The sequence below is a fragment of the Giraffa tippelskirchi genome, chromosome 2 (assembly GCF_054371585.1).
Source record: "Giraffa tippelskirchi isolate mGirTip1 chromosome 2, T2T-mGirTip1v1.2.pri, whole genome shotgun sequence".
NCBI classification, from domain to species: domain Eukaryota; kingdom Metazoa; phylum Chordata; class Mammalia; order Artiodactyla; family Giraffidae; genus Giraffa; species Giraffa tippelskirchi.
The window spans coordinates 35,275,626-35,290,014 of record NC_137276.1 but is presented as its reverse complement, the minus strand read 5'-3'; the positions used below and the strand labels follow the sequence as shown (position 1 = coordinate 35,290,014).

The following is a 14,389-nucleotide window of genomic DNA, read 5'->3' as shown; positions in this document are numbered from 1 at the left end:
TTCATATAATTCAACTTAATATTATGAAATGATGCAACTCTTACGAGGGGTTATGTTGCAAAGAACCCATCAGAGATGGACGGAGCATGAAAAATAGGTGTTTCCAAATACCGAGTAATGCTATAGGAAGCGGTAGATGCTAATCATGTAAGACTGAGCTGAGTTTATGTGAAAATATTGACAAGTTCTGTATTAAAACTGATAGAAGTATGAAAAAGAACCACATAGTAAATGAAATAAAGGAGATAAACACAGAAAAACAGCTTCACTTTAAGAGTGTGAAAAGTGAACAACAGGAGACCATCTATTCATGTACTGACAAAGATGTTAAAGTGGGATGGTGTGTGTCTAGAAAAAAAAGTCCTCTCTTCTGTTGCTGGAAATATAAATTTGTACAGCTTCTTTGAAAGTGATTTGCCAATATTTGTCAAAATTTTGTATGCACTGAAACCTTGACCAAGCCAGGGACTTCTCCTACAGGCAAACTTTCCTAAGTGAATAAGAATGTATGTAGAAGGATGTTCATCGTCACATTACTTATAAAAAACAAAGACTGTAAAAAAAAAAAAAAAACCAACCTAAATGTCAAAGAGAGGATCAGTTAAATTATAGAGGGGTGCATATAATCAAACACTCTGAAGAAATTTTTTAAAAAACTCAAGATATCCAATATACATTATGTGAAAAATACAAGTTGTGGAACTGTGCCTGTAACACAATTCTATTCAGATGGGTAAAAAAAGAAGTTATTGTATAGGAACAGAAAATTGCTATCAGTGGTTCAGCGGTTATCTCAGAGCAGGGGATATGAATCAGGGAGAATATTTCCTTTTATGCTGTTTGACTATTCTAAAGACACGAGAATTCGATTTATGATTTTAAAAACTAGTTACATAATATAGTAAAAAAATACAACTGCACAACCCAGACTTTGAAAGTGAAAGTGACAGTCGCTTAGTCCTATCCAACTCTTTGCGACGCCATTGACTATACAGTCCACCCAATTCTCCAGGCCAGAATACTGGAGTGGATAGACTTTCCCTTCTCCAGGGGATCTTGGTGTCCGTGTCCCAATATCTAGTTTAAATAGGCTCCATGTCTTTTCTATAGGAAATAATTATGGATGTGCTTTGGAGGCTTAAGTTATAAAGGGAAGACGGTTCAGAACACAAAACGGGGCAGAAGAGCCGGGGAGCCCCGCCTTGTGCTTGGCGATGGTGTCTCCTGTGTGAGCTTAGGAGAGGTGCTCTCACCGCATCTGTGTAGGTGTCCTCCGCTGGCTTCCACTCGCCCCCGGGGTAGCGACTCTCGTTCTGGTACACTTCATCCGTGAACTCTGTGTGACCCGCATCCGCCTCGGTCAGCAAGCTGTGGGCGAAGAGGCTCGTGTTACCAAAGGAGAAACCTTAGCAAAAGGTGGTCGCTGACCACCCCAGCTATTTCCAATGGCCGGAAAACATCTACACCCCTGGGGTGGCCCCCTGTTCCTTCCTCGCCCTTACCCTATTGGGTTCCCCACTCCAAACTCCTTTTTGTACTAATAGCTTTTGACATTCCTTTGAAGAAGGGCGGCTGGAACAAGGAGACCTAAATTACAGAGAATGTCTCAAATTAGCAGCGTTGCTCCTGCTCAGTAATTAGGGTGGGGACTGGGAAAACTGCCGTTGTGGGCAGCTTCTTCTAGGGACCTGGCTTCTGTTTCTGGGTCAGGTCAGGGCCCTTCAGCTTTTTCTCAGCCTGACTCTTGGCTAACAGTTCAAAAGAACAGAGAGTCATCTTCCTTCTTTCTTCCTGTTTTAAAAATGGAATGGAGACGGTTTCATGGGCCAAGTGTGGAAACCTTTCCCTCGGGGTTTGCTTGGTCTAGGTAACACAAACTGAAGGGAGGGTTTACATTTTCTGGATAGTTCCTTGGTAGGAATGGCAGCCAAACCAGGTCATTTTAGACTCTATGGTCTATTTGGCCAGTTGAGAAATCTATATTGCCTCCCTGTCATGCCAACTTTTCTCCTGGATTTGGAACAACCCACAGAGGAAAGTACAGAGGTTCCAACTTCGGCTTAAGTTTTCTGCCAGGTATCTGCTCAACTGAGGTTTCTTTTTTCCTTTTACTGTCTCTACATCTTTTCCCTGCTGTATCCTCCCCTAGAATCAAGTGCTGGAGGGAAATCAGAAAACAAAAAGTTCCCACCCTTCGTATAAATTGGGCTTCTCCATCACTTCTCTGACTGCTGCTTCTGGGGTCCCATCCAGCTCTGACAGGCTCTGACCTTCAGCTTTTCCAGTTTCAGTTCCCCTGGCCTTTTCCAGTCCTTACTAACCTTCCTTCCTTCCTTCCTTCCTTCTAATTCAAATCCCATTTCCTTTCTTCTCACCAGCAACCCCAATTCTACCCAAAAAAGGCCATCTTAGGTTAAAAGTAAAAGTGAAAGTCCCTCAGTCATGTCTGACTCTTTGCGACCCAGTCCATGGAATTCTCCAGGCCAGAATACTGGAGCGGGTAGCCTTTCCCGTCTCCAAGAGATCTTCCCAAACCAGGGTTCAAACCCAGGTCTCCCACATTGCAGGCAGACTCTTTACCACATGAGCCACAAGGGAAGCCTGTCACGGGTTAAAAGTAATTGTATGCAAATACTTAACAGACCAGACCCCAGCACACTTCTTTCCCTCCTTCCCTAATCCTGTGCACTTATAGGAAGCAAATGTGGACAGAGAGAACAAACTCTAGCTTGAGGTCTTCAACTCCAACTTCACAAGCTTGTTTCCTCCAAAAGTAAGTATGCTGTCCTGAGGTGGAAAGAGGAGGGTGTTCTGGCTCCAAAGCTTTTAGCAATACTCAGAAACCACCCTTTGGTTTCCTCCAGACTCCAGGGGACACATACTTGCCCCCTCTACTGTTTCTTTCTTTTGAATAATAGCCTCTGAGATGTAACTCATATACCATACAACTCACCCATTTAAAGTGGGCCATCTGTTTTCTGCGGAGAAGGCAATGGCAACCCACTCCAGTACTCTTGCTTGGAAAATCCCATGGACGGAGGAGCCTGGTAGGCTGCAGTCCATGGGGTCTTGAAGAGTCGGACACGACTGAGTGACTTCATTTTCACTTTTCCCTTTCATGCATTGGAGAACGAAATGGCAACCCACTCCAGTGTTCTTGCCTGGAGAATCCCAGGGACGGTAGAGCCTGGTGGGCTGCCGTCTACGGGGTCGCACAGAGTCGGACACGACTGAAGCGACTTAGCAGCAGCAGCATCTGTTTTCTGTAGACCTTCCAGCATATTTGTTGAGAACTGCTTTTGGCACCCAGGCTAGACTTGGCTTCCAGCCCTATCTATACCACTCAGCCACAGTCTGTATGCCTTTGGACAACTGACTTAGTCTCTCCAGGTCTGTTTCATCTTTAAAGTGGAGATAACACTGTTTTTTTGTTGGGAGATCAATCTTTGTGTGTGTCTTGCATTTCTAAACATAGGCTCCACAACTTTTGTTACAGACTATCTTTTCAAGGATGTTTATATGAGGAACAACCTCAAAAGATACAGTGTTTCTCTCCAGAGCAAAGAGCCAGCACGCTTACTACACATTATAAATGATCTGGGTGCCCTAAGCTCAGGATTCCTAACTGTTACACAATCCTCTTCATGTATAAGTGTCACCTGGCCCTTTTTTGTCGACTCGTGGGAATTGGGGCTCAGAGAATGAGAGAAAACATTGATACTCTGGTACTGCTCTTTGCAGTGGGTCCTTTGTCTCTGCTTTGGGAGTCTAAAGTGTCCTGCCAACATCCACAAAATTGTGGCAGGTGACCTAGCTAGCTTGCAAGGAAGATAAAAAATCTCAGGCTCTTCATGATTTTTGACAGTACCTATCTTGTAAGATTGCAATCCAGATTTTTAAAAAATGACACATTGCTTGACACATTCACATGTAATAAGTTCTCAGTTATGTTAATACCAAGTGCTTTTTTATATTTGTTTTTGTTTCATTATGAGACATTGATGACATCATTCAAGCTTCTATGAGTTTCTGTGGACTTACTTCTGCTCAGCGAGTGTTATATAAATTTGATCAAGAATGATGATGGAGGAGATTCATTTAGCAGTTTCTCAGGAAAGACCCCATTACCATCCTTTTTTCTCAGAAAATGGAGAACTTACCTTCTTTCAGGATCAACTATCCAGTCTCCTTCCCATTCCCAGCCTTTTGGAGGCAAAAAGAATTCCCTCTTGAGTTTTATTTTTCCTGTGACATCAGAAAATTTATGACGACCCACTAATCCGGAAGTCCCCCATTTTCCAAACATGAGAGCTTGATTTTCATACTATTAAAAAGAAATTGGAGAAACATAATCAGGGAGCAAGAAATAAAGCCAACATATAAATTTTCAGGTCCATCTAGGACTTAGGCTAAACAATGAGGAAAAGTGAAAAAGCTTTATATTCAGAAGGTATGGACCTAAGTTGGACTATTACTGATTATGCAACCTTGGGTAAATCATTCATCTTTCTAAGACTCAGTGTTCTCACCTGTAAACTGATTAATACTCCCTTAATCATAGGATTATTCTGAAGTTCAAACATACAAATGATTGTGAAAGTGCTTTGTAGACATTGATATATCATGCTAGTTGTTTCCACCATTATTTTGAATGGCTCCAAATAGTTCTCTGAACCTAATCTTTTAGATACCTACAAAAGTCCTCAATTTATGAACATGTAGTCTTCTAAAAGTTTATTTATAAGTCAGCTGCCCAGAACATGGGGCACCTATCCCCACAGAAACAATATTAGAATTAATGGTACATTTTCTAGGCAGCACAAAGGACCCATCTGAAATATGAAGGTCCTTTAGTACCCAGCCTCTATGTGGTCAAAACGTTCTGAGCCTTCATTGCTTCTTGAGTATGGTGAGTAGGCCAAGACCTTTCTGGAAGCAAGTTTTGCGGCAATGGCAGACCCAGGCTTATAGGGCATTCCTTTCTAAGTTAGAATTTATAAATCTACAATCTGGTCGGTTTTGCACTATGTAAACCATAAAGAGGGTTGAGATTTGCCAGTGGTGAGAGTCTCTGGGTCCGAGCTGACATCTCCATTTGTCTGCTGATGGGCTCACTGAGAACATGAGTTACATAAGTAGCTGGGGACTTTTTGGCTAAAGGAGGATGGGAGACATTTGAGCAGGGGCCTGGTGAGGGACCCGGTTTGATTCCTGGGTCAGAAAGATCCTCTGGAGAAGGGATAGGCTACCCACTCCAGTATTCTTGGGCTTCCCTGTGGCTCAGCTGGTAAAGAATCCGCCTGCAATGCAGGAGACCTGTGTTCAATCCCTGGGTTGGGAAGATCCCCTGGAGAAGGGAAAGGCTACCCACTCCAGTATCCTGGCCTGGAGAATTCCATGGACTGCATAGTCCATGGGGTCGCAAAGAGTTGGACATGACTGAGTGACTTTCACTTTCACTTTCAGGAGCCTACTATGTGCCAGGTAAAGACAAGCAAAACTAAAAGATGCCCATGGGTTTTTTTGCCCAGCAAGAAGATCAGAGCTACAATCCTGAACCAGCAGTCAGGTATAGTATAGCAGAAATACAATTACAATTTAGTTAGAATGAAGATAGTCTTCTCCTCAATTATTTGAGCATGAAGGCCCATCTGTAAAAGAATGGAACTCATCTGAAAATTGTCAGGAGACATCCACTGACTATATCTAATACATTTATATCAATAAGCACTTTGAATAAAAGAAATACAACTAACTCCACTTTTAGATGTAACAGCTTGTGAAAGTTGTTTTCAAGGGTTTAACTCTAATGAGACTTTGGATAAACTAAGTGGATTTTTAACCCAGTGAAGGATTTACGAATTATCTCTTACTGTTTTTAAAGTATTCAGGCAGCATTTTCTTTACCCTTGGGCAAACCCCTCTGAGGAATGAATCTTCTATGTTTTAAAGGCTCCAGACACTTTGCTATATGGCAGAAAACAACCATTCCAGACCCCAAGCAGGCTTCCCAAGGTTGGCACCTCTCAAGCATTCACTCCTGGAGTGCTTGTGTGTGAATCACACTAGGGTGTCCCAACAAAGACCTCCAGTCAATCATTCCCAACCCCTTTAGTGAAGGGCCGTTGGATGGAATTTTAGTTAGCAATTATGCTGGTGGTTGATTTGACATCTGAATTGAAATGTAACAGTGCTCCCCCACAAAAAGGAAAAGATAATGATGTACCATTTCAGCAAAGACGGTGAATGTTCCTTCTGCGAAACTATTGAACTTCTTCTCAACAGCACTTAAGCCCAGCCAGATGTTCACACGCAACTCCACAGGCACCTTTGGTCCGTTGTTTTTTTCTTGTGGATACTGTGAGATGTATAATAACATGAGCTGTTATGCCAGGCACAGCACAGACTGTGATATTAAGCTGAAAACAAAAGTAGACTGAACATCTAGTCATTGTTTTCAACTGTCTATTTTTGTTTGTGCAGCTAAAATATTTCCAAATGACCCTTCTACAAAGATTAAAATAACAACTAAATCAGGAACGCCTGGGTGTCCCTGAGATCTTTCCAGGAGGCTCATGAGGTCAAAATTGTTTTCCTACTAATAGTAGGATGCTACTTGCTTTTTTCACTGTATTGACATTTGCACTGATGGTAACAAAAAGCAAGAGTGGATAAAACTCCAAGCTCTGTAGCAGGAATCAAGGCAGCAACACCAAACCGCACTGGTAGTAATAGTTTTCTTCATCACTCTCAGTGAGAAAAACATAATGCCAGTTTCACTTATGAATTCCTTTGATAAAGCAGTAAAAATGGCTAATCCTAAATCATGATATCCAAATACATGTCTTTTTAATATTTTGTATGATGAAATTCTGCTGTGTATTTGTATATGTGTTGAGAAAAGATTCTTATGCAATTAAGCTGTGAACTGAACTAGACTTTTTAAAAAATGGAATATCTTTTCTTTCTGAAACAGTAATTGTCTGCCCAATATGGTTATTCATACTTGGATATGGGGCAAATGTTTTTTTGAACATAAACAGGTGAACTTGTCATTTCAAGGACAATAAGTGACTGTATTTTGTTGCCAATGATAAAATTCAAGGTTTCAAGTTAAAAATTAGAATTTTGGAAAGTTTGTTTCTGCCTCAGTGGGTGAACCTGATAGCGTCCCAATACGTAAGAGTTTTTATTATAAGTGACATTAATGTGACTTTTTATTGTATGATGAAACGTGTCAACATTAGGAAGATTTGCCTAACTCAGTGAATGAATATTTTCCACATGATGAAAGCTTTATGTAGCAAAAATCAGGCATGGGTAAAAGAACCATTCAAAGTACAAGATAGACCAATGGATTTTAATATAGCAGAGAATGAAAAGTTCACTGATATGGTTTCAGATTCCACATTGCAATTAATCTTTTAAAAGCTACCACTTGAGTCTGGTGTTGTATCAAAGATAAGTACCCACAATTATCTGTAAAAGTTATTCAAATACTCCACCCTTTTCCAAATACATACAATATGAGGTCAGATTCTTTTCATACACTTCAACCAAGCAACTCAGAGCATTCGACTAAATGTAGAAGCAATTTTGAGAATTTGGTTATATTTCTGTGAAGCCAGGTTTGCAAAAATGCAAAACAGTATCACTCAGCATTCTGATTTTTAAAAGGAAATAGTTATATTTTATAAAAATATATAGTTTGTTAACATGTAATACATTTATTATAGTTATCTTAAAATAAATTGATAAATACTTTTTAATGTCAGTTTTAATTTCTATTACAGTAAATATTGATAGATAGAACCATGTACACAAATGCTGTTTGGGGTCTCCAGTGATTTTTTTTTTTTTTGAGAGTGAAGAGAGGTCTCAAGACCAACAACAACAAAAAACCAATGACTTAAATGACTACCTAAACTGGATAATGAGTATTAACAAAATCAATACATATATACAACATTCTCTTAAAAGTATTTTGCTGTTTATCCACTGAGTTCTAAAACCCAATACAGAGAATACCACTCTGCCTCTTCTCCCACCCGCTGTGAAGTTTTATTTATTAATCAGTTTGCTTCCATGCAGTGCTGAGGTCAATTATAATTGTGGTTCTATCTTAAGTAAAATTTATTCCACCAAGAGACACTTGAAAGAAGATAATCACCTTGGTTCTATTTTCACCCTCTTGATTAAAGAGCAAAGAGTGCATTTATTAAAAGTTAGCAGATATCTCCTCATTTTAATGGAATAGTCTCCCATGACTGCTTTTCTCTCTCTTGATTTTTCCCCTGTTCCTGATATTCTAAAGAACTCAGGCAGAGTCTGGAAGGAAGAGGGATGTCAAACTTGTATCTGGCAACTATTTGGATCTCTTTGTTTCCATCCCCAACCTCCTCTGGTTCTTCTTATGCACACGAGTGAAGTTCTGGGACGAATTTCCCTTATGAACACAAGAGTCCTGGGATGAACTGATGGGTACTACGAAGCCCCTGAATCAGATGCAGAATGTTGAAGGCATCTGAGATGTGCGTTATTTTGGAAGACAGGGCCAGTAGCTTTCATCAGATTCTTAGAGGAGTCCATGTCTCCAAATATGTTCAGAACCCCAACCCTAAAGTAGTAATTCTCAAAATTTTTTCAATTTGAGGACCCATTTGATTAGAGCATAGATTGCATGGACTACCTATAGTATCTTTGTTTTTTTCTGCTTCCCAAACACTCACTACTAGGGAAGGCAAGAGTGGCATTGCCTCACAAGAGACATTAGAAGTGGAAAATTCATGCCAGAAAGCAAAGCATTCACAATGCCATATTAATATTGGTGTCACAGAGACCTTTATGGAAGTGTCCTTGATTGAAACTAGCAGACCCCAGGCCACTCTGGTAATTACCACCCTAGAGGAAGGACCAGAAGAGGCTAAAATGGATCAGGATCACCCTAGCCATTCAATGGCTGGCAAATTATAAAACAGCCCTTCCTGGGAACATGGGGTTTGCACTCAAGTACTTCACGTTACATAGTGAGGAAGCCATACCTTCAGAAAGATGGTCTGGGTTTTCCCACAGTACTTCCCAGACGCATTCCCACCGCTGGTGGAGTATAAAACCTGATGTGCGGGAATGCGTGCATAGGCCAATCTTTTCTCTCCCCGGATCATCCAGATGATGATGTCAGGCATGCTGTTCTGAGGCTGGTCACAGGAGGGGATGGAACAGGAAGCAAAGCTAGAGTTAGTCTAAATGCAGGAACACCACAGAGCCTGCAGGCTGGACCCTCAGGGCTCCGTGTATCAAAGAAACAATGTGTTTAGGGCACTGCCAAAATTTCTTGAGGCTCTTGTCTTCTAGGACCACAGGTTGTTGGCCTGTGACTGGCCAAAGGGAACAGAGGGAAGCAGAGGGCCTTCACCTGCCAAAGGCCCTTTTGACAGAGAAACTGTGTGAAATACCGCCTTTTCTCTCTCCCATCATTTGAAGAAAGACGTCCACAGCAGTCAAGGGGTTACAGGCTTCATCTATTTCACAGGGCATAGACAGAGCATCTCTACCTCAAAATCCGACATTTTCCAAATGTGCAATATTAACTTCGTTATTTAAAACCTCTTTTTTTTCTGATTTTAAAGCTGATATAAGTTCACCATAAAAAACTTGGAAAGTAACAAAGCATAGAAAGTGAAAAATAAAAATTTCCTGTCATCACATGTGTTTTTCAAATGTACCTCTACTCACAAATGTATTACAGCTTGCCCTCCAGCTCCCCATCTGTGAAGGTTAGCAGGGAGGGGTCTCCTACTCCCTTGTTCTTCCAACCCACAGAGGTCAGTGGCAGCCAACATTAATCCAGCAGTCACTGTGTGCCCCACACTGGGCTAAGGCCTTTTCACTCTTCATCTTCTTTAACTTCATTAAGCAGTGCTGGAAACTGAGTACTACTTTTCTCCCCATTTATTTATTTATTTTAAATATGTCTTTCTCTTATTTTTGGTTGTGCTGCGTCCTCGTTGTGGCATGCAGGCTTTTCTCTAGTTGGGGTGAGTAGGGGCTACTCTTTGTTGTGGTGCATGGTCTTCTCATTGCGGTGGCCTCTCTCGTTGTGCTGTTGGGGAGCATGGGCTCTAGAGGGCATGGGCTTCAGTGGTTGTGGCACTCAGGCTCAGTAGCTGTGGAGTGTGGGCTGAGTTGCTCTGAAGCATGTGGAATCTTCCTGGACCAGGGATCAAACCCATGTCCCCTTGGCAGGTGGATTCTTAACCACTAAACCACCAGGGAAATTCTCTTCATTTAATCTATGGGAAAACTGAGGCTTAGAGAGATTGAATACCTTGCCCAAAGTTATGCATGGTAGACCCAGGATTCAAAGCCAGGTCTTCTCAATCCCAACCAAAGGTACTACACAGACCTACTACTGTATCACTCTAATTGAAATGTTCTCTGATTGTACCACGACAATGACAGTGTGTCTATTACGAAGATCTTTCCAGGACAACCAACTCAAAATTCTTCTACCCTGACCTCAGTGATATTTATCCATTAGCATCTCAGTCCAATAACTACTTGATTTCATCATCCTTCAGATCTGCTCAATGTCTAAGATAATGTAGTTGATGTTCCCAACACCATCTCTACCCCTGGTGCCATTCTGCAGAATCCCGCTTCCACATCAGATGAAGTTTAAAAGCCCACCTCCTCAGTCAGCTGCATTAATTTATCAAGCCAGTCCTCGATTTCCACCAATGTGGACTTGACCTCTGGGACCTCAGACTGCATCCTCACAGCTGCCTCATTTATCTGAGAGAGAGCTCTGGATCGCAACTTTCGGATCTGAGTATCGAGAACTGTGACATTAGGTTTTCCTTCCGTGAAAGGCAACGTGTATCTAAAAAGGGAAAACAAAAAAGGATATGCAGAATGGCTTATTAGATTTCAGAACTATCAAATTCGTTTATAATTGGTTTCAATCTTGCAAACCACACCAAGTTCCTAACAGACTCTACAAGAGTGATCACGTTAAAGCTGAAGGTAAATGTACATGGCTTTGGCAGAGCAGACCTGCCAGACAGACTCTCCTAACTCTCATGGGCATGCAGGGGGATGAAAATTCCAATGCAATTCCTTGAGTTTGACCCAAGGCCTGTGCAATCACTGGGAAGAAGATGGAAACAGAAGCAACAGCTGGGAGGAACTGGCCTTCCCTTCTTTTGCTTCCTATGATCACTGTACAGACCCACAAAATGAAGAAGCGAGGGACATTTGGAGATAACTTAGCAGAAGACTTCTTAACCTAGGGCCCATGCACCTCTTAGGTAGTCTGTGGGGGGGCCTATGGAGGTCTGTGACTCCCTGGAACTTATAAAGAAAAGTGTCTGTATGGGTTGACATGCAGTGTGACATCATGATAAAGATGGCATCATGATGAAAACCAGAGGCTTTAGAGAAGAATATCTGAGTACAAGTCCTGACTCCATCATTTACTACTTCTGTGATGTGGACCAGTTACTGAATCTTTTGTTTTCCTATCCTCAAGTGTGGGAAAATATCTACCTTTAGGGTTGTGGTGAGAAGTAAATAAATTAATATATGGCGAGCCTTTAGAGCAACATCTACTGCAGAGTATGGCAACCCACTCCAGTATTCTTGTGAGGAGAATTCCATAGACAGAGGAGCCTGGTGGGCTACAGTCTGTGGAGTCACAGAGGTGGACATGGCTGAGAATGCATGTGCGCGCGCACACACACACACCGTCTAAATGATGTTGCCATTATCACTGTCATCTCATCAGATAATCAAAGGGGCCCATTTCCTCCTAAAAAGGCTAGAACCCCTTGTATAGGTCAAGCTCCCACGAGAACAGCTAAGCTGGAGCCAGAATTAGCCTTTTTCTGCCAGGGCCTCCCTCTCACCAGGGTTGCTGATGGGGCCAAAGTGAAGTTGTCACCTGTTTCAGGAAATTCTACTCTCACTGTCTGTACCTAGAACTTTCATTGGTTAGAATTTCACCAAGATTCTTAAGGAAATCCTAGCTGACTTCCCTAAACATAAATTTCCTAAAATTAAAATGTATCTAATTTGATTCTTCAAAAAAAGTATAAATAAATATTTTTGTGTTTTGCTCAACAAGCCTTGAAATTCATAGGCATTTTCTACATGAAAGGTATTACCAAATGTTATTGTTTGGCTGAAATGGTAATTATAGCAATACATTAGAAGGGTTAAGTCCCTGAAATGATTCTCTGAGGCAAAAATATAGACGGAAGCTGTAGCTCAAAGGCCACACATAAGATGTTCAATAAATAGATACGGAGTGGGAAACACATAGTAGGAAAAGAAGTTAATAAACCCAACTCCGGGCCTCAGATGAGTCACTTCACCTCCTTGGGCTTCTGTTTCTTGGGCCTCTTTTGTAGACAAAATAAGAAGATTGGAAGAGATGACCTCTTAGGACCCAGATATAAATTCTCTGCATTTAAACACGACTGAGCGGCTTCACTTTCACTTTTCACTTTCATGCGTTGGAGAAGGAAATGGCAACCCACTCCAGTGTTCTTGCCTGGAGAATCCCAGGGACGGGGGAGCCTGGTGGGCTGCCGTCTCTGGGGTCGCACAGAGTCGGACACGACTGAAGCGACTTAGCAGCAGTAGCAGCAGCATTTAAACAAGCTTCTGGCTGCGCTTTAATCTCAGCTGCATCACAATTACCTAGCCAAACCACTAGAGGGCACAAGGAGACTGGGAGACAGTATTAAGGCGTTCGCTCAGAGGCAAGGGGCGGTGGGGCGGCGGGTGGACAGCCCTGGTTCTTGCTAGTGTAAGTTCTGAAATACTCAATATGCTTTTCTTTTGGGACTTCCCTGACCACTGCTTTATTGGCCAACATTTAAAATTAGTTCAGAATGATCACTTCCTCCTTTGATTTCCAAATGCCCAGAGATCTGAACAGTTTCCCCAAGTCATAAAGGTTCTCCAGCTTCACCTAAGGAAAGCTTGGCCAGAGGACTCATTAGGCATCTGAGAGAGTAAGTAAAACCGCTGTTTCTGAAAATGTGTTTCTGAATTAGGAACGCTGTTCTAAATGGTAAAATCAATGCCCCACCATCAGATCCCATTCTCTGTGGGAGCCAGGAGTCACCTTTCCTGGGGTGGTAGGCACACCAGGGCTGCCTGGAGGCAGAGGCCAGACAGACCAGCCCTTCCCCCAGCCCAACCCTTCGCCCGAGGCTGCACTGGGACGACTTCCTGCAGTGGAGCCTCAGCCTCCCTGCGCTGCTTTACAACTGGCCCCAGCAGAAAGCGGAGCTTTTCCTGCTGGTGATTCACAGACTCTTCCCTTTTGAGAAACTTGGCTGATTCAAATTATTCTTCTGGCAAACACTAGAAAATTCTAGAGACTCTTCTGGTCTTACAGTTAAGAGAGGGGAGCACAGCTGGGAATTCTAGAGTACAAGTAAGATCACTGTACCTTGTGTCTTCTATAACTTCATCGATGAGCTTCTGCCACATTTTTGCCAGTTGGTTTGAAGGAATTTTACCTTGTATCCCTGCTTTTAGAGCCTCTATGTTTGATTGCTGAAGAATATGGAGAGGGGATAAAGAATTGGTAATTGTGCATTATACCCTGTAAAGGCTTAAATTTTATTTTCAAGAAAAATACACAAAACAATTTAACAGAAAAATGAAAAATTTTTTTCCTTTACATTTAAAATGCTCCCCTCAAATTAACACTATTTTTCTTCAAAATGAAACTAACACTGATATATATATTAAAGTAATAAGACAACCTTTTACTATAGCTTTGACCTTTGAAATGAAGCAAATTTTATATATTCAGAAAGTAAATAAAAGAGAAACCAACAAGGATGGGGTAAAGAACCCTAAAATGGCATGTAAAACAGGAACACATGAACCTAACTATATTTCAGATGAATAACATAATACACTGAATTAGCCCAAGTAATTTTTGAGCACAATGATTTTTACTATATTCCCTCAGTTTGAAGGAAGGAAAGAACAGTAAGTATATCAAACGCTAATTAGATCTGTTTTTCCCAGTACTTTACCTATGGATTTGAGAACTAAACAAATGAGTAAATATATTGAGGATAACGGAAGCTGGAGAAGGGAGCTATAAATATGGAAATAGGGAAGACTAGAATAAACCCTGTAATATTATCAATAAAATGGAATTGAAGTCACCCTTACAAACTCACTGTATTCAGTACACTGATAGATACAAAATACATACATGTATACACACAGACATGTGTATACGTGCAGGTTTGCCTGCTGAGAAGGCCTAGAAGCAAAGTCATCTCAGTAGTAGTGAACCATTCAGTACCCCACCAGATAGTATTCTTTACATTCCACTCCCACTAAAAGGAACCAGGGC

The 14,389-nt window shown here is 41.5% G+C and overlaps 1 protein-coding gene across 5 annotated transcripts in view; it reads right to left on the bottom strand.

Annotated features, from left to right (window-relative positions):
• Nucleotides 1-14,389, bottom strand: part of MYOF (myoferlin) — a 176,378-nt gene that overhangs the window by 49,896 nt on the left and 112,093 nt on the right. For all 5 annotated transcript variants that reach the window (XM_081554035.1, XM_081554046.1, XM_081554058.1 and 2 more), the window contains 6 exons: nucleotides 13,463-13,569; nucleotides 10,690-10,882; nucleotides 9,042-9,197; nucleotides 6,227-6,358; nucleotides 4,161-4,324; nucleotides 1,254-1,368 (listed from right to left, as the gene is read on the bottom strand). In XM_081554035.1, coding sequence (XP_081410161.1) covers nucleotides 1,254-1,368; nucleotides 4,161-4,324; nucleotides 6,227-6,358; nucleotides 9,042-9,197; nucleotides 10,690-10,882; nucleotides 13,463-13,569 — 867 coding nt within the window. The remainder of the gene's footprint in view (nucleotides 1-1,253; nucleotides 1,369-4,160; nucleotides 4,325-6,226; nucleotides 6,359-9,041; nucleotides 9,198-10,689; nucleotides 10,883-13,462; nucleotides 13,570-14,389) is intronic.